General features: G+C 41.3%; 1 protein-coding gene across 3 annotated transcripts in view; it reads left to right on the top strand.

The window, feature by feature from the left end:
• Positions 1 to 19,882, top strand: part of LOC137563348 (nuclear receptor ROR-alpha A) — a 488,133-nt gene that overhangs the window by 403,412 nt on the left and 64,839 nt on the right. Inside the window, exon 1 of one of the 3 annotated variants that reach the window (XM_068275693.1) lies at positions 2,543 to 2,644. The exons of the other annotated variants lie outside the window; for them this stretch is intronic. Within the exon in view, the coding sequence (XP_068131794.1) occupies positions 2,617 to 2,644 (28 nt within the window). The 5' untranslated portion in view covers positions 2,543 to 2,616. Of the gene's footprint in view, positions 1 to 2,542; positions 2,645 to 19,882 lie in introns of those variants that run through there. 3 annotated transcript variants of the gene reach the window in all.

Below are 19,882 nucleotides of genomic sequence, written 5' to 3' on the forward strand. Positions count from 1 at the left end.
GGCAATGGCGGGGTTGGCTCATTAACAGCCTTGCGGCGGCATTCTGTACTAATTGCAGGTGGCGTAAGTCTTACTTATGCAGGCCTGTGTAGAGGGCGTTGCAGTAGTCTAACCTTGATGTGACGAAGGTATGGACTAGGGTTGGAAGATCCTCTGAAGGAATTAGGTGTTTAATCTTTGCAATATTCCTTATATGAAAGAAGGAATGTTTCACAACAGCTGAGATTTGATTCCTGAAGCTTAATTTCCCATCAATCAGTACTCCCAGGCTGCGCACACAGTCTGAGTTTTTCAGGTCTGAGCTCCCTATCCTTAGCGGTGTTGGTTGAGACTGGGGCTGCTTTGCTGTTGAGCCCTGACCCTCGATAACAAGTACCTCAGTTTTGGCAGCATTAAGTTTTAGCCAATTCATATTCATCCACTCCTGAAGCTCAGCTAAGCATGATCAGAACCACAGCAGTCAAAAACGCAAGTGCCATGTTGCCATCTACGTTGCTGGCCAAAGCACAAGCATGGAGGGGCCCTTAAAGAGGAACTTCAGTGAAAATAATGTAATAAAAAGTGCTTAATTTTTACAATAATTATGTATAAATGTTTTAGTCAGTGTTTTCCCATTGTAAAATCTTTCATCTCCCTGATTTACATTCAGACATTTACCCCATGTTGACATTTTTACTGCTGGCAGGTAATATCACTGGAAGGAGATGCTGCTTGTTTTTTTTTTTTGGCAGTTGGACCCAGTTGTAAACAGCTGTTATTTCCCACAATGTAATGCGGATCACAGACAGAAAACTGTCAGGACCATGATCCTGACATCCCACTATGGAAGGGGTTTCACCACAATATCAGCCATATAGAGCCACTTGATGAACCATTTGTGAAAAGTAAAAGATTTATCATGGGAAAGGGGGTATCAGCTACTGATTGGGATGAAGTTCAATTTTTGGTCACAGTTTCACAGAACTGTGGTGAAAATAACATAATTTATAAAATTGCTTATTTTTTACAATATTCATTTATAGCTTAGCCAGAGTTTGAACATTGTAAAATCTTTCCCCTCACCTTCTGAAATGTATCACGGGTGGTGACATGTTTAGCTCTGCCAGGTGATCTGCATGGAATGTTTGTTACCGGGGGTTCTATGCACAGAGGTATAAATGGCTTGCTTGGCAGTTTGAAAAAGATGTTATTTCCCACAATGCAACTAGGTTCACAGACAAAAAACTGTCATGACATCACACTGTGGAAGGGGTTTTACCACAATAACAGCCATACAGCCTCAGCCTTTTTTCCAGCAGCTTTGCAGCAGTACTGTGTAGTACAGTGGGCCAAAAATGATTGTTGCCAGGTTATGCAGAACTATTTAAAGGGAACCAGAGACAAACGTTTTCCAATAAAATATACATACCTGGGACTACCTCCTGCCTGATCACTCCCACGCCGTCCTCTTCTTCCTCTCCGTTCACCGCAATTGGTCCTGGAAAGTCCTCCAGTCCGGGGGCAACTGCGCATGCGTGGCGGCAGGCACGCTCCCGCCGCGTTCACAACGGCTGGAATGTTCTGCGCAGTGCTACTGCGCAGATGCAGAACTCTCTCGGGAACGGGAGCGACACAGAGGAGAGCACCTGGCTGGACTGCGCATGTGCTGACTGGCCCCGACTAACGGTTTTTCTGGGGCCAGTACCCAGGGACGGATCAAGACCAAGTTGCGCCTGGGGCAAGGTCAGGTTTTGGCGCCTAAAGGTCAGGTTTTGGCGCCTAAACTGCCATTCATTTTGCCGCCTTTTTAAGAATTCAACAAACTGCGCCTGGGGCAAGATACCCGCTTGCCCCCCCCCCCCCCCCCCCCCCCCCCCCCCCCAGATCCGTCCCTGCCAGTACCGCAATCAGGCCGGAGGAAGCCCCAGGTATGTATATTTTATTGGGAATGGTTCGTCTCTTGTACACTGGTATCTGCAACTGTTTCAGTGTGGACCTTATCAGAGGAGGATCAGTAATGTATATGCAGATTTCTGAGAGCTCAGAGTTCCTCCTTACATACCGTAATACTGAGTTTTTATTATTCTATTCAAGGTTTCGCCAATATCGTTCTGTGTTCCCACTTGAGCAAGTGTCACTTCGGTGCTCTTGCAGGGATTATGCCATTGTCACCAGGCCAGGTGGGACACAGCCCGCGGCACTCAGCAGCACATATGCTGGACCCTGTTCTGTGTTAGGAGGGTGTTGCAGGAGAGGGAAGCAGGTACAGAACGCGCTGGGACAGGTGGCGTGTGTTTCTCCATCCATCAGGCTCTGGCAGGCAGCCTCCTCACCCCGGGATGTCAGCGCCCCTCCCGTCCACCTCTCCTCCACTTCTGCCACCTCTCTTCATCTCGCCGCTGTCACAAGAAGGCCACGTGTAAGGCGGGATGATGCCTCGAGGGGGCGGGTCTCCGCGCTCGGTGATTGGCTGACAGGGACTTAGGGAGGCGGAGCCGCTGTCAGATTTTGGGGCGTACATTGAACGGGTCACATGGACTCTCATATGGCAGCTTCGGGCGGGGGATGCGGCAGAGCGAAGCTGGCAGCTGAGATCGGTGGACTGTGCGGGGGGCTCCGGGGCACAGCAGGGCGACCATGTATTATGTGATCGCAGCCATGAAAGGTGAGAGAGCCCAGGGAAAGTACGGGCAGACCGACAGCTCATGTCACCGGTCTGAAGCGGGCACGGGAGGCAGAGGGCGCTGCGAAGCAGGCAGGGTGGGTTGGCTGGCATAGTTGCAAACTGTGAGGGCAATGGCTGAGCTGCTAGGAGGACGTGTTGCAGTCGGAGCTGGCAGCAGACTCTGTGCAGGTTGCAGGGCGCCTTGGCACGGCTCACTGGGAAGAGCTGGAACAAGGAAATCTCTGTTGTTGAACTTGAGATCATGGCTCCCCGGAGAGGGAGTGTCTTTCTGACAAGGTGACAGCAGAGCCTCGCACAGATGCCCTGAAGTTAGGAAAGGAGGAGGGGGGGATAGAACTTGGGAAGTGCAGCATCTCCTCGCAGCCCAGGCCAAGCAGTGGAGTAGTGAGTGGAGTGGGATTGCTCCCCCAGGAGAGCCAGCACACATCAAGGCGATTCCCAGCTCAGTGAGCAGCTTACACAGCGATTGTGGTCGGCTGATTCAACTAGTGTGAAGGTGCTATTAATGGTACCATTTTCAGCGAAATATCGCCCAAGCGATCAGATAAATGTTGTCAGATTGTCAGAAAATAAACTTGATTGATGTCATCCCAAATTGTCTGTGGATGAGTTTTAAAGGTGATCGACAATTTAGTCGAAGAGAAGAACTGGTTTTATAATCAGTTATGATGGATGGGAAGTACAGATTGGTTTGTTGATGGTGAAATATTATTGTATTACATAATTTTATTAATTCACATTTACCTGCTAGCTTGGGTGATCCTATGCTGAAAATTGTAATGTTAGTTACAATCTTTATGAAACGCCACATACAGGATACAAAAAGTGTTAGTTTTCTGCTACAGGGAAAGTTATAAACACTGCTAGAAGGGGTTACAGCTCAGCAAAATCGTTTTCCTAAATGTAGCCAATCTGCCTTTTTGGATAATGATTATGCATGTGTTGATCACTGACATTTTCTGTAGAGTACATCAAATCATGTCAATACATGTGGGCCAGTGGAGCTTACAATCTAATCCCAATTATAACCTAAGACCCCATTTAGGGCTGGGGGTAACACATTAACTTACCAATATATATTTGGTATGTGGGAGGTAAACTGAGTGCCCGGAGAATATGCAAACTAGTACTGCAAGGTGAGATTGCTGGCCACTGTTGAAACTGTACTTTGTGTTCTAAAATTATCTGTATATCTGTTACAAATAATGATGATCTATTTTTTTAACATATAGATAAGCATTGTGGAGGTTTGTGAAAGGTCCTACACAATCTATGGGGGAGGTGGGTCAACATGTAGACCGTATTATGTCTTATGTTCTGTCAATTAGTAAAAGACATTAAAGTACAGTCACTGGTTTACAAATCTTTTGCTAGATTCTCTGGTTGCGTTTGTGTGTGTATATATATATATATATATATATATATATATATATATATATATATATATATATATATATATATATATATATTATAATTTTACAGTTGAACCATATATTGCAGGAATGTGCAGCCCGGCATCTTCGTCTTCTGACTGCTTTGCTTAAAATTGGAGGCCTGGCTACTTTTATGCAGTGTCTTTTGCTGATGGTATTGTATGCCAGCCCTCAAAGCCACAGGAAAATTGTTAGCATAGATAAACTCAAACTGCTGATGAAGTGGAATTCTGTGTTCCCATTGAAAAGCAACATTTTTATTTGAGCCATAGACATTTGAGGTGGTGCTGTATTGAAAGGCTGTGCAGAATTTCGGTGGTCTTTAGGCCACTGGCCTATGCAGTTGTGTATGAGAAGGATATTTGTGGTTTGAGTCTTGGTCTGTGTTTTTTTTTTTTTTTATACACCATACCCATAATACCCAATGGAACTGCATATTGTGTTGGGTATATGTTAATGAGAATATTTTGAAGTGCTGAATTCTGCATTAGCAATTTTCAATAATGTCAGGCTAGTACTATTTTAAGTATTTCTTTACAGCAAAAAATGAAATGTTTCATTTAAAGAGTTTAAATGTCGTATTCTAAGAAGGAAATCAGTGCTTCCTCATGGCTAGCTGCTGTGCCTTTTTGTAGAAGTGTGATGTGACATTTGGACTGGCTTTTTGTCTTTTCATACAGGGGGTAACATAGTGGCCAGTGCCAATGAGTGGAGTTAGTAAAAGTAGTCTCTGTGATGAAGAAGGTCTCGCTGGTCATGAATCTGTTGCTTTGGTTAATGCTACCTGTAGACCTGTAGATCAAAAATGGTGGTCTGCAGTGGAAAATGTCATCATGATGTGAAGGTTCTCACACCATGCCAAGAAAGTGTGGTTATGCAATAGGAAGACACTGTACAGGTATCCCCAGCCCTCACCTTAGGGCATTGTACCAAGTATCTACTAATTCTACTCTAGCCAATCACTTCTCTCTCTCCCTTTGCCCCCCCCCCCCCCCCCCCCCCGTTTGTTTTTAACGCTTTCTGCACAGGTATAATGCAGATGTTCTCTGCTCGGATTGGGCACTAATTATCTACTGTCTACTTTAATGTTTTCTTTTTCAGCAGAAATAGGTAAACTAACCTGAAAATAGAGCTTAATAATGTTTAGTGTTCTTGTATTTGAGAGTAACAAAGTTCTGTATTTGTGCATCACAGGCTGCAGTGCTAGGGACTTCTATAGAATATCTATAAAGCTTTCAGAGAGAGAAGTGAGGGGCGTATGCCTGATTCCAAGTATGCCATATGGGAACTATATTATGCAATGTAAATAAGCTGATACATGACATTCTACTGATCCTTCCCTGCTACATTATAGTGCTACTGTGTGATCAAGTGACAGCAGAACTAGATGAGATCAGTGCATCCCATATGTAACAGATCCTTGTTTTCTTCACTTGGGCACTGCACTGTACTGATAAAAAGCGGTTTGTTTCGTGGACTTTTCATTGGGGGATGTTCATCCATAGCCGGTTTTGTTTTGTGGCCTATCACAGCGAGGATAAGGCTGCAAATTATACAACAAATTTAAGTCCGCTGAGAGGTCTTTTAATCTGTGTACATGAGCTACATTACGTATCATGTTTGCTTATAGGCAAAGTACAGACTGCCCAATTTCTTAGGTTTCACGCATGGAGATGTAATGAAAAAAAAAAAGATTTAAAAAATTACATATTACAAGCCTATAAAAGTGTTAACTGCCATCCGTTCCTGACATGCGCCAGCAGATTGCACCAGAGCTGACCTGCGCCTGTAACCATGCATGTAATTCATTTCAGTATGTTCATTTGGATTTTCAATCATACTTTTTCATTTTGCTGTCAGAAAAAGTAACAAAAAGGTACATGTTGCACTCTATTCACAGTTGCTATATTAAAGTGTTTGTGGCTTGAAAATGCTCTGTACAATTTCCTGTTGTCAGGTACCAAAGTAATTAAAGCTGATTTTAAGGGCAAGGGGTTTTTGTTTGTTTTTTTGTGTATAATGAAAGTTGGGGTTTGTTGCTTTTGTTATAAGAAGCATTATTCCAAGAATTGTGTATATTTATTGCAGGGTACACAATTTATCCTATTGGTGAGTGCAGCCAAGCTGTCCATAAAGGCGTGTATGAATGTGGGAGAGATAATAGAGTGTTAGCTTCTGTGAGGATTGGACCATAGTCCGCTGTTCTGTATGCTGCAAAGTATGATGGTGCCCGATTAAAAATGTCAAAAAAACAACAACTTTAAGCCGCGTGTTTTTTTTGTGTAGCATTTTATTACACATTACTTTAAAACCAAAACAAATTTGCTGACCTTTTATGAAGGTTGTAAAAGGTTTCAGAACAAGTTTGTTCTTTATATGAATCTGATGCACTTTTCTTGCACTATTTTCATAAATCTTTTCTTCTGTGCTTAGTATTTTCTGGCATTTTTGTTTTGATGTAGGATTCAATGGGTGCAATTGTAACGATTGCATTTTGAAAGCCCCATTGTTCCTATTAAATTTGACTGATAATCTAGCCTTTTGCTGTTGAAGTTTATGTTGGCACAGAGCTGTGCGATTGAAAAGTTGAAGGACTTTGCTGGATATTGCATACATTTAGCAGTGAGCACGCTTACAGGCCTACAATACAGAGTCTTTGCTGGCATCTTCTAACATGTGGTTAGACGTCTGTCCAAGCTTGTGTGATTGAAGGTGATGTAACGCCGACTGTAGCTGCTAAATTAATTTGCCATTGGTTTATGTGGCTCACCTTTTTATATAACCTTGTGTATGTACATGTGTTTTTTCCCCTCTTTAAGTTTCCTCAAAGTCATAGATATCAGGATTATTATTTTTTTTTCTCTTTACTACCCTAAAATGTCTTTATGGACTACAGCATATAATTTTTGTTGCTGAGTTACATCACTGTTTTTGCCTAATGAGCGGTGAACACTAGCATGAGTCATTACAATACATAGCTTCTAATGCATGTATACTTACTTGTATGTTACCCACTGCATCTTTATTTCTTACATAAAACAATAAAGGAAACTGTCAACTTGCAAAAATAGCAAAAAAAATAGGACGTTACAGCTTTGGCAGCTGCTGTGAAACTCTGTACAGTTAACATGTGAGTAAAAGGCAAAGTTCAGAGTAAATACAAAAGAATTATTGCTTGACAAAGTAAATATAGAGACAATATTATATTGTGTTATTTGGTGTTGGTGCAATTCAGGTTTGTTCCTTTACCGGACAACCCCAATTTCTGTGTAGCTTTATTGTAATGATTAAAACTGACATTTGAGCAACTGAATGCACCTTTGCCAAAAAATCGTCTATGTTCACTCCGTGAAGCTGTAATCTTTGTATTTTAATCTGCGCCTTAATGACATCGATGTTATTTTCATGTCTTTAATAGAAATAGGAGAGATTCATCATTTGGCCATTTTCCTTTCTGACTCGGAAGAACAATTCTCTAATGTGCCTATATCACTATTATTTAGGGGTTATATCATCTAGCCAACTAACCCACATGTTTAATGTAGCTTTCAGTATTAGATTAAACAATGATGTGTGCAGAGATGATAAAAGGTTAGGTAAACGGCGGTGTAAAAGTCATCCCTTACAAATAGATGACAGTTCTATGCCATGTTGGACAAAGCAGGTGCATGCTGTGCAGGGAGGCTAGCAGAAGATGCAACAGGCAAACGGGACTTGTTGCATCCGCCGAATGTGTCTCTCCCATCTGCTCACATGTAGTCGGGGAGCAGCACAAACAGTAGTCTCTTGATCTTCCCACCACTGATTTCAGGATAAAATAATAAAGATTCCATGGCCTAGAACAGTAACCTTTTATTTAAAAAACAAACAAGGAAAAAATACACTTGCAACACCTGTAGCTGTAGCTTAAGAATTAATTTGGACTGTTTGATTAAAGTGTGCCATCCAGCAACAGATGTGATGGGAACAGTAAATGCTTTAAACAAATATTTGAGGTACATGTTTAAGACTGGTTCAACAAAGCACAAATTTCAAATGTTACAATGTAGTTACAGACAAGCACTGCTGGTTAGTGTTGCTGGGCACAGGACTTATAACTTCCTATAATTGTACAATATGTTGTCCAGCCATTCTTCCACACTTTCTTGTGGAATATAAGAATATAACTTTATCTAACATGACCATTTCTTGTCTGCAAGGCTGACCATGCATCGGCCATAGCAAGGTTTCTGTTAATTAGCCAGGTATGCAGAATGTCAGGCGCCCACTAATGATACAATGTTGATTGTACAATCTTCCCATTTCTATGTAATATGAGGCACTATAGAAAGGATACAGTGTGTGTGTGTGTGTGTGTGTGTGTGTGTGTGTGTGTGTGTGTGTGTGTGTGTATATCCCTCCCTCTGCATACATTCGGTAAGATTGTACAATATCGAGATTGTGTATGTGTGTGATATAAATATACTATGTGTATGTATGTTAGCCTAAGCTTAGATTTGTACCTAGTGTTAGTGCATTGGCAAAAGTAGATGGATCTACACGGCAATTTTTGAAGCTATCAATTTGAAGTATTTTACAGTGTGTATTTTTATTGATCAAATGTCAGAAATATTAGATTGTCTCTATGGCTATAGGTGAGCAGAAAATTGGTGCTATTCATAGATTTGTGTCAGCTCTGTTATTTAATAGGTTATTCATTAGATCATTCCATTTCTGTCCACTATAAGGGACATTATCATTTTACTTCCAGGGAGTATTAACTTGTACTGTGCAAATGCCTAAGCTCAGAGCTGGAAGTTGTTGTTTTTTTGTCATGTATCAGCTTAAACTGGGTGGACAAATTCCAGAAACCATGCACTCCTTGCACCTATAAATTATAGCTGGTGTTTAATTTTAATGAGGCTCCTCTACTGGTATCAGTGTTCATTTATATTCAGTCTCTTTTAACAGTGCTCCTTAACTGGACTGTCTGCCTCCTTAATTCTACCCTATTTGACCATTCATAGGCATATCTTTACCTCAGAAGTCTGTTCTATGTAGAAAGTAGCTCAGTGGCATGGAGTCCTCGAGCTGCTAGTCATTATTTTGTGGCTAGCAGTATGGTGGAGTGCAACGACCAGCTCATGCCTGAAAACCAAAAGTATTGTCTAGCTAATGAAAGTGCCATTTATTACAATTCTTTTTAGGAGTAATGTAAAGCCTTGGTAGCAGGGCTAGCACAGTGGTTACATTATTGGCATGCTTGCTTTGCAGCACTGAGGTCCCCAGCTCAGTTGGGCTGTTCGTATTTTTCCATGTGAGGCTTTGTTCAAAGGCCAAACCCAAACTCTTATGTAAGAAGCTGTACCAGTATTGTAGTCCAGTCATTTGTACATTTGCCTAGATGTCATTTGAGTCATAATTATATGTTCTGCTTTCAGAGTAACTCAGTCCTATATTTCCTGCCTTACATCACCTTGCTTGCCTTGCCACACTTTACAAGCTGGAAATATGTTGGCATGCATTGCCAGGTATTAAGATAATTGCACCACTCACAGCTAACTCTTCTTTCTTTGGAACATTCCCGCGACAGTTGTAATGTTGGTTTTGAGATTTGCACTATAATCTGTACCATACATTTATCACAAAGCCTTATTTTTGGTCCAGTCACAATCTCTTTTCATTGTTAATGAAAACAGTAGTGTTTTTAAGATGTGCGTAAAGAAAAAAAAAACTTCCAAAGAAAGAAAGAGATATACAGTATGTATGTATGTGAATGTGCGCGCGCAATGGAATTAATATATTTTTATAGAAAAGGGAAATTGCAGTTCACAGAATTCACAGATAATCCCCTTTGTCTTATAATTAAAAAAAAAAAAATAATAATAATATATAAATAAATATATATATTTGCTTGGGTCACTAGGAGGGCTGAATATTTATGTCTGGCTTCCTTGCAGGTTTAAGAAAAGTTGAACTTAGGGTTTTGTATAGATTTACAGTTATCTCACCTTGCTCACATTTTTTTTTTTTTTTTTTTTTTTTTTTTGTATTTTGAAGTGCCACCTGTTACAATGCAATAAAAACACATGTAAAAAATAAAATGGCCGAAACCTGACTAAAGTAGGAGGCTTGAATGTATCAATTGTAACCGTGATCTAACTTGACAGCCATTGTTTAGAGCGATCTACTTTTCGAGCCCTAATTTTGGATATACTACACAAATTAGCATGTTTGGTTTTATCCACTTGTATCTTAACACTGTTCTGTACATTACGTTTTACTTGGCCAACAAGAAAGGGTCATATCATCCCGGATCTGGTTTACAGGGTCATTGAGTTGGTAAACTATAAGCTGATTGTTAACAGTAGGAAAGGAAAGGGCTCTTGAGATAAGATTTTGCTCTGATTTTCATACGTTTCCAGGTCAAAAATTACCTTTGTGCTTATCGGAAAGGTTCATTTGTGTAGTATGCTTAACAGAAACTTTTCCTAGTAAAAGTACAGATGCTGCTTGGGCTGGCATGTTGATCTTGTGGATTCAGTACTTAGGGTCACGGTCTTGGGACAAGCATGCAGCCAGCAAAGCTAGCGATTAATACCTGATCTTCATAGCCATTCTGGCTCGGTAAGTCTGGAAGTATTATGTGCAGTGAATCCACCCAAAAGCCAGTAATCTATCGTTTTAAGAGGGGAAGTCTAAAAACTGCATTTTAAATACATCTTTCAGCTCTGGTTTCTCCCATGGTCGTGCTTCTTGAAAAGCTTATTTTTGAAAAGCTTGCCTTGTAAGCAGTGAGGAATCAATGATCATGGCAGTTGGAAAAGGAATTGATGGAGGGTCTAAGTTCTCCTAATGAAATAGAGATCCTTTTTACTTTTAGTGCTCTTCAGCCAAAATTGGAAATTACACCTCTAGTGTACTTCTAATTAAAAGTGCAACTGGCCCTTGATCAGTTAAACTAATGATTTTTATCCCATTATTAGGAGACCCGCATGTCAGCCTCAGTCTGTAGGGTATAAACTGTGTCTATGCCGATTAGTAAACTAGTTGCTGTGTGTACAAATTCCTTTTATTCTCACTGCTGTTAACAGTTCCCTTTTTTCTTGGTTGTAAATTGTGTGTTCCCTCTGCAGACTACATAGTACTTCTTGAAGTCTCTGTTTACAATCAAGGCAAAAGCTGTGTAGCACTAGGCGCCATCACTGCTCTGCAGCATCCCCCATATTCAATGTCATTTATTGGGTCCTTCCTTCAACAGGAGCAGGGGTGTCATGTTGTGCATTGAAGTAGCGTGGCTAGATACAGTTTGGGCAGCAATGTCAAACTCCAATTCTCCAGGGCCGAAGGTCCTCAAACATTTTTGGCACAGCTCAATTAACTAATGGACATTATCAGGAAAGGTGTGGATTATAAAGTAGATCACATTTGTCCATTGTAAACACTGGCATGGATATTGGACTCCAGTTCAACACCTATGCATTTGGAGATCCTGTGGGTGTTAAAATCATTCAAGAAAATTAACTAAAATGGAAGTTGCCTGTTTTTGCCCCCCCCCCCCCCCTTTATTTTTACCTTTTTTAATTATGGCTAGTCACTAAAATGATTTCTCTCTCTTGCTCTGTCTCCCTCCCCCCCCCCCCCCCCCCTTACTTCCCCAATGGAAGCTGCAGTGCTTTGTTTGCTTTCATCTGAGACCTCTACCCAAAGGCACTGAGCTTTATGGAATCTGACAATGCTGCATTTCATAAAGCTCAGCTGCAGTAAACTGCGTGGGCTCTCAGGTGCAGGCACATACTCTATATACTCAAACATTACGTGAGTACTGTACTTGTTTTTTTCTGAAAGTGGGGTGGCTTGAATCAAATCTACACAGAGGCAGGAGAAAGTGTCTGCTACTTCTAACTTTTTCAAAGAGTAATCTATAGTTTCCCTGTGTGGAGTTTAGTGTTGATCTTCTATAGAAACTTGGACATCTGAATGTCGCTGTGTATGCGGTATTATGGTCATTGTAGATAGTCAATAAGCTGATTCCCACCTTCATACGCACTGTATGCAGCTTGGAATTTGAGTCAAATGAACTTCCTGTCAATTCTGACTGGACCAGTTGCATTGAATTTACACTTAAAGCGAAATTATTTGCAACTCACTGCCAATCTCAAATGGTCTTAATAATTTACGTCCCATGCTTCTATCCTGTCCAGCTATGCAATGCTGACCACCTGTTGAAAATACAGATTTGTTAGTTAAAACGCAATTACATTTTGAAATTCTCATACAGTGATGCTGCTAAAATTTAATGTAGAAGTCCACATAATGACTGCATGCCATATTATAAAGATTACAGGGTTTTCTTTTAGACCTGGTGTTCTCAGGTGCAGTGGCAATAACGTATCCAGTGGTATGCATAAACCAGAGGCACTAATGGATGTCAGCCTTCCATAAGTAGATGGATCAGGAACTAACTCGCTGTAATCTGATGACCTCCAATTAGGGGAAGTGTAACAGCAACATCATTTGACAATGGGAATGTGTAGGTACACCTCTTCTTTTCACTTTTGTAAGTGGTTGGTTTATACATCTGTTTGTGAAAGCAAATGGAGGGAGATCCTTACTTGTTTGTTCACTGGATGATCCTCACATTAGAGTGCGTGCATTCCCAATGTTGTCTACTCATGGAGGGCTGGCACAGGATGGTACAAACAGTGCAGCTTCCTATTCCTTACATGCCCGACATGACATCTACCTGAGTGTGCAGCCAACTAAGGATCTCTTGGTGACCTCTGTAATTCTCTGACTATAGGCTCGCAGCCTGATATACAGTCCCACCTGAATATATAGCGTAGGGCCCGAGTATATCACATTATATTGTAAGTCAAAATTCTGTGCGTTTGTGTATGGAAGTGGGGAGAGGGAATCTGTTTTACTGTGTATAGTAACTGATTTCACTTTGAAGAAGGTTGCATTCATTTAGGTCAGGAGTCATATTGCTGAAACAATTATGGTTGTTTTAGCTACCAGTTTGTCTATACAGTAGTCACCCATCCACTGTGCTCATCAAAACACTGGTTTCCAGCAGTCCACTGTGGCAAAATATTTCAAACTCCTGTTTTCATCCTGGTGTTTTGCAGAAAGCTCCCTACCTCTGCTTCCTCTCCTTAGGTCAGTTTATGTTGCTTGGCCAAGCCAAACACACTGCACACTCTGAGCTGGTATAATGAAAAGCGTGTGTACAGCACTTTGATCTACTGCTTATATGCCTGTATAGTTGGCTGCCCTGTACAGCCATAACATAAGATGCCCATGTCAACCTAAATGCTAGGATATTTTCCTTTTAATAATCTTCCTTTTATTTCCTTGTAATAATTAAGTCAAGCATGTTTTACTATATCTTAACTTAATTTAAATAATGAGCCCTAGACCTCTTATATTATTGCTGAATGTTACTTTCCTTTCAGGGATCTTTGAGTCCAGTTGACTCCCTGACTACACACTGACTACACGCTACAGAATGGTCTACACCTAGTCACTAAATATTGCCGTGTGTGTGGTGGTGTTGTTTTTTTCCCCTCAGAATGGTGGTTCTGTTATTTATGAACATTGTCTAATGTTATGTATTTACATTCATGGAAATTCATACATTAAATACACTCCCTTGCTAACTCTCATATAAAAAGGGAGAGGTCAGATCCAACTAGAGAATTTGCATCTTGGGATAATGGCATATATGACTTTGAATTTACTGATAGGGATGGGCACACATCACAATTTTGCATTCTCAAATGTTACCGTGAAAATTAATCTTCAATGGCAGGCAAAATTCTGAAACCTTTAGGGCATCTCTGCAGCCACAATTGGTGGACAGTGGCATGGCAGAGGGAAATCAATGGCAAAATTTGCTGCATACATATAGAAATATTTTACGCAAATACTTTTTTTTTTTTTTTTGTCATTTAAAGAAATTTCAATGGCTTTAGCAGTTTGCCTGCCATTAAAGTCAATGGAGCAATTTTCATGGTAAAATTTGCAAAAGTTTGATCAGTCAGAGACTCCATTTGCCCGAGGTGCACGTTTGATGATTGTAGCATGTATGGAGGCTTTGCTATTAACGGGAACCTAAACTGAGAAGGATATGGATTTTTCTTTTTAAAATAATACCAGTTCCCTGACTCTCCTGCTGATCCTGTGTCTCTAATACTTTTAGCCACAGCCCCTCAACAAGCATGCAGATCAGGTGCTCTGACTGAAGTCAGACTGGATTAGCTGCATGCCTGTTTCAGGTGTGCGATTTAACCACTACTACCGCCAAAGAGATCAGCAGGACTGCCAGGCAACTGGTATTGTTTAAAAGGAAACATCCATATCCCTCTCAGTTTAGGTTCCCTTTAACTGCTAAATTCGGTGGCCGTTGACTTCAGTGTTAAATGGGAACACTCATTTCGGACAGGAAAGTTTGATCAAACATGAGTTGTTGTTCACTGGTGACCATGTTCGGCCATCCCTAGAGGGATTTCATTGAAAAGCGCCTTTTTTTTTGGGGGGGGGGGGGGGGAGGGGGGGAAGAGGAAGATATTTAATACCAGGGCTGTGGAGTCGGAGTCTGTGGTTTCATTAACTGAGGAGTCGGAGTCGGGTGATTTTTTTTTTTTTTTTTTTTTTTTTTTTTTTTTTTTTTTTGTACCAAATCCACAACCCTGGTAAGAATTAGACTAAGGAGTCGGATCCATTTTGGGTACCTGGAGTCGGAGTCTGTGATTTCCTAAACTGAGGAGTCTGAGTTGGAGTCGGATTACTTTTGTACCGACACCATAGCCCTGATTAAGGGCCATTCACAATTGCTGATTGCAAAACGCGAGCAATTTTGCTAGCGTTTTGCTGGCGTTTTTTGGTGATTAACGGCAAAAAAAATCACCATTCACACCCGGCTTTTTTTTTTCCGATCGCGTTTTGCACCTCTATAGCACTGAAACGCGATCGCCGGGAAATCGCCTGAAAATGGTGCAAGGTACGCGTTTGCGTTTAGCGTTTTTGGCCGATTTGCGACGATTAGCGCAAATCGCCCAAATGAGAGCAGGCCCATAGACTTTTATACCCTTAGCGCTTTGAAAAGCAGTAGCGTTTGAGCGGAAAACCGCCGGCAAAACGCTCAAGTGTGAATGGGCCCTCATACATACCATAGAGCAGGGGTCAGGAACCTTTTGGGCTTAGAGAGCCATAAACGCCACATATTTTAAAATGTATTTCCTTGAGAGCCATAGAATATGTTTCAAACTGGGACAGTGCGAATGCGCAGCAGAGGGCTCACCTCCCTGTTGCCGTGGTGATGTGTATACAGTTGATCCGCCGGGCAGTGGAAGTGTCACACGTCTTCAGCTTTTCTTGGATTTCAGCAACATCAGCAATTTCCCCGAGAACCAGACGGGAGGAATACCGACGAACCGCTTGTACAATTAGCTAGCTGACTTGGAGGGGTTGATTCACTTTGTAGGACAAGATCCCCGCACTTTGGCCCAATAGGCTGCCTGTCAAGTGACAGGAAACCTATTGGGACAATCAAAGTGCGGGGTTCTCGTCCTACAAAGTCACTGGACCTGACAGGTCAATTGAAGCAAAATTTTACTTGCGCTGCCATACTAAGCTGTGCTGCTTGGCAGCAGGTTAGGGTAGCTTAGTGAATCAACCCCTGCTGATTTGTATGTGAGCCAGATGCAGCCATCAAAAGAGCCACATCTGGCTCCCGAGCCATAGGTTCCCTACCCCTGCCATAGAGCATGGGCTCTCACACATGGTAGACAAGCTGCTGATGGGTTATTTCATCAGTGTTTTGTTTTTTATTTTTTTATTTTTTTTTTATAGTATATAGACAGACAAGGGCAAGTGTGTTGTGTTTTATTTTTTTTTTTATTTTTTTTTTTTTCCTACAAGCATAGTGAGATATTTGGACAGTGTTTACACTGTCAACAAAATGTATATCAGAAGGGGTATTCTTAATGTTACCCATGTCAGAGGCTTTCATAAAGGTGTGTGTACAACGTTTCTGTGCCCTAGAGACCAGGTTCTCTACACAAGGTATGTGTACCCCTGGGGTTAGTGGTGTTTAGGGGCACTTGAACTTTCTTATAGTCCAACCATTACAGCAGGCTTTCTCAACCAGGGTTTCTTGAGGTGTGTTCTTGGTCTCCCTGGCATTTTTCCCCTCCTGTGACAGGACTAGGCTGAGAAAGTTTCAGAAGTACTTGTTTGGATCTTCTGCGTCCTCTTCATTCATTGAATGCTTGAGATATGGTGGGCTTGGGAGTGGAGCATAATAAAGCACATTATAATAGGCGGTCATAATAATGAGCATGTTAATAAAAAGCAATACAATAGGGAGGCAGTATGAGTATCACCATAATAAGGGGGAGTGTAATACCTCATACTGTTATAGGGGAACACTATAATTGTGGAGTCTATAGCCATAAACACTGACATGCTCTACTACAATAGGAAATATTGTAAGGGGGAAACATGGAATGGGGGCGAAACGAGGCTATTACAATGAAACCCACACCCACTTTTAAAGACCATGCGTCCTGCAAAATAAAACCTCCTGTCCCTGATAATAGAGGGGTTCTTTGAGATCCAAAATGCTGTATTTCTCGCCATATAAGACACACTTCGCCCCCCCCCCAAACATTTTTGGGGAAAAGTGAGTGTATCTTATCCGGAGAAGATACAGATTTCGGGATGCAGAATTGCGCAGGGAAGTGCTATATACATTACCTGCTCCTGCAATGTATAGGCGTGACCCCGACGCACGTGTGCTGATAGAGTAATCCCCGCGCGGGTACATGGGACTGGACAGAGATGTTCGGCGGCGGGCAGTGGTGGATGGGAGAAGAGGATCGTGAGGAGCAGGACTGGAGCCAGAAGCGTGGCACCAGGAGCAGGTAATGTGTATATACCGTAGCTACACTGCCCACATGGGGCACAACAGGCGCACAACAGGCGCACAGCAGGCACAGGGGGACACAGGAATAGCCAATCACTACACTGACCACGTAGGGGAACATAGGCAGGCAACTTGAGAACAGCCAATCATTACACTGTCCCCATATGTGGTCAGTGTAATAGTATGAAGTATGCCTTTACTTCCCTAAAATTTATTAATGTGTAGCGTCTGAAAGAAATTCACACTATAATAGTTTGTGTGGGGTTTTTTTTTTGGTTTTTTTTCCCCCTTTTTGTAATGTATATCTTTATTATGCTTAAAAATCAATGATAAAGCCACATGTTATGTAAGCTTACTACATTGCCACTTGAAGTTCCAAAGTTTGCTGGAATCTAACTAGGACCCCTTCAATGTGTAACCTTTCTTTAAAATGATCTCACACTTAGTGGTGTGTGATACAAAGGTAGACAAGAGGGTGGAGTTACAGAATAGAGTGGTGACTAATTAGCTGTGGGGGAAAAAAGTGTGTGTGTGTGTGTGTGTGTGTGTGTGTGTATTGTGTGTATGTGTGTGTATAGGTTCCTACACACCTACTATCTGCCAAACGTGTCTGTTAAGCCCCATTCACACGCTCAACAGCTGTCTTTTACGCAGTACAATTGTCAGACCGCTATTGTTGGGAAACCAGTTGAAACAACAAAAAAAAGTATTTTGCTATTGTTCAAACAACTGATAAGACTGATAAGAAGTCAATCCAACTGTCAAATTGACTTCTATAGTGAATACCCACGATCTCTCTGGAAGCGTAAAAAAGTGCCTATATGCCTTTATGTTTTGCATTGTCGTATTTAACCACTTCACCACTGAGGGGTTTTACCCCCTGAGCACCAGAGCAATTTTCACCTTTCAGCGCTCCTTCCATTCATTCGTCTATAACTTTATCATTACTTATCGCAATGAAATGAACTATATCTTGTTTTTTCCGCCACCAATTAGGCTTTCTTTAGGTGGGACATTATGCCAAGAATTATTTTTCTCTAAATGTGTTTTAATGGGAAAATAGGAAAAATGTGGGGAAAAAAATAATTATTTTTCAGTTTTCGGCTATTATAGTTTTTAAATAATGCATGCTACTGTAATTAAAACCCATGAAACGTATTTGCCCTTTTGTCCCGGTTATAAAACCATTTAAATTATGTCCCTATCACAATGTTTGGCGCCAATATTTTATTTGGAAATAAAGGTGCATTTTTTTCATTTTTGCGTCCATCCCTAATTACAAGCCCATAGTTTATAAAGTAACAGTGTTATACCCTCTTGACATAAATATTTAAAAAGTTCAGTCCCTAAGGTAACTATTTATGTATTTTTTTTAATTGTAAATTTTTTAATTTTTTTTTAATTACAAAAAAAAAAAAAAATGGGGAGTGTGGGAGGTAATGAGTTAATTTTATGTGTAAAAGTCATTTATTTGTATGTGAAAAATGTGTAGGGTGTAGTTTACTATTTGGCCACAAGATGGCCACAGTAACTTTTTGTTTTAATGCGACCTCCAAGCTTCCTTCCGGAAGCTTGGAGGAAGTATAAGGAGGCTGGACACGTGAGTTTTTTCTCACAATGATCGCGCTGCCCATAGGAGAGCAGCTGATCATTGCGGGGCTTAGATCAACGAACGGGAATGGATTTTCCCGTTCATTGATCTCTGGGCGAGCGGGCGGCGGCGTGTTTACTAGCGGCGGGCGGCGTGTTTACGAGCGGGAGCGCGGGCAGCGTCGGGAACGCGGAAAGTACGTGTTTCTCCGTCCCTGGTTGTTAAAGGATGGAAAAAGGGGCGGAGAAATACGTACGCGCGGGGGTAAAGTGGTTAACTGTTAATGTACAGTATATGACAATGTTTTACTATACATGCCAACTTTTTCATATTAAAAGAACACAATAGAACATTTTAAAAACAAAGCACCCATATATGCATGTCTTTGCATCGGTGGGCTGAGCTTTATTTGTGGGTAGGGCAGAAATACAGTGTGCAGCAGGAGTACAGTACATCAGTGGGTCTCGCATCAGTATCATGGATCCATTCTTAGTACTGGGTCTAACGTTCTTTATGTATAGACTAGAAACTGATGATGTACACCCTGTACTCCCATTATTCAGATCAAATGGAAAATTACTTTGTTACAGCCTGGACGCAGATTGCCCTTCCCATTGTCATGGTTATGTCTGGCAGACTAAAGGTGGGTACACACGTCAGATAAAAGTCTTTGGAAAATGAAAGATCTCAGACCAATTTTACCCCCTTCCATGTAGTATGAGAGCCACACTCTACACAGTCTATTCTATAGAGCTGAACTCCCCATCAGATAAAAATCTTTGCAAGATGCTGCACACAAAGATCCTGTACACATGCAACAGATCAGTATCTGAAAAAGATCAATCCCTGCAAAAGATCCATTCCTGCAAAATGCATTCATAGTCTATGACATCTGCAGATCCCATACACACCTTGTTTAATGGACATTCATCTGCAGATCAGACAATTATCTGCCGATCTGAAGATCCAACCTGGTGGATCTGATCTACAGATAATTGTCCATTAAACAAGGTGTGTATGAGATCTGCAGATATCATAGACTATGAATGCGTTTTGCAGGAATGGATCTTTTGCAGGAACAGCTCTTTTGCAGATACTGATCTGTTGCATGTGTACAGCATCTTTGTGTGCAGCATCTTGCAAAGATTGTTATCTGATGGGGAGTTCAGCTCCATAGAATAGACTGTGTAGATATGGATCTCATACTACATGGAAGAGGGTAAAATTGGTCTGTGATCTTTCATTTTCCAAAGACCTTTTTTTATCTGACGTGCGTACCCACC

The sequence above is a fragment of the Hyperolius riggenbachi genome, chromosome 3, assembly GCF_040937935.1.
Source record: "Hyperolius riggenbachi isolate aHypRig1 chromosome 3, aHypRig1.pri, whole genome shotgun sequence".
Taxonomy (NCBI): domain Eukaryota; kingdom Metazoa; phylum Chordata; class Amphibia; order Anura; family Hyperoliidae; genus Hyperolius; species Hyperolius riggenbachi.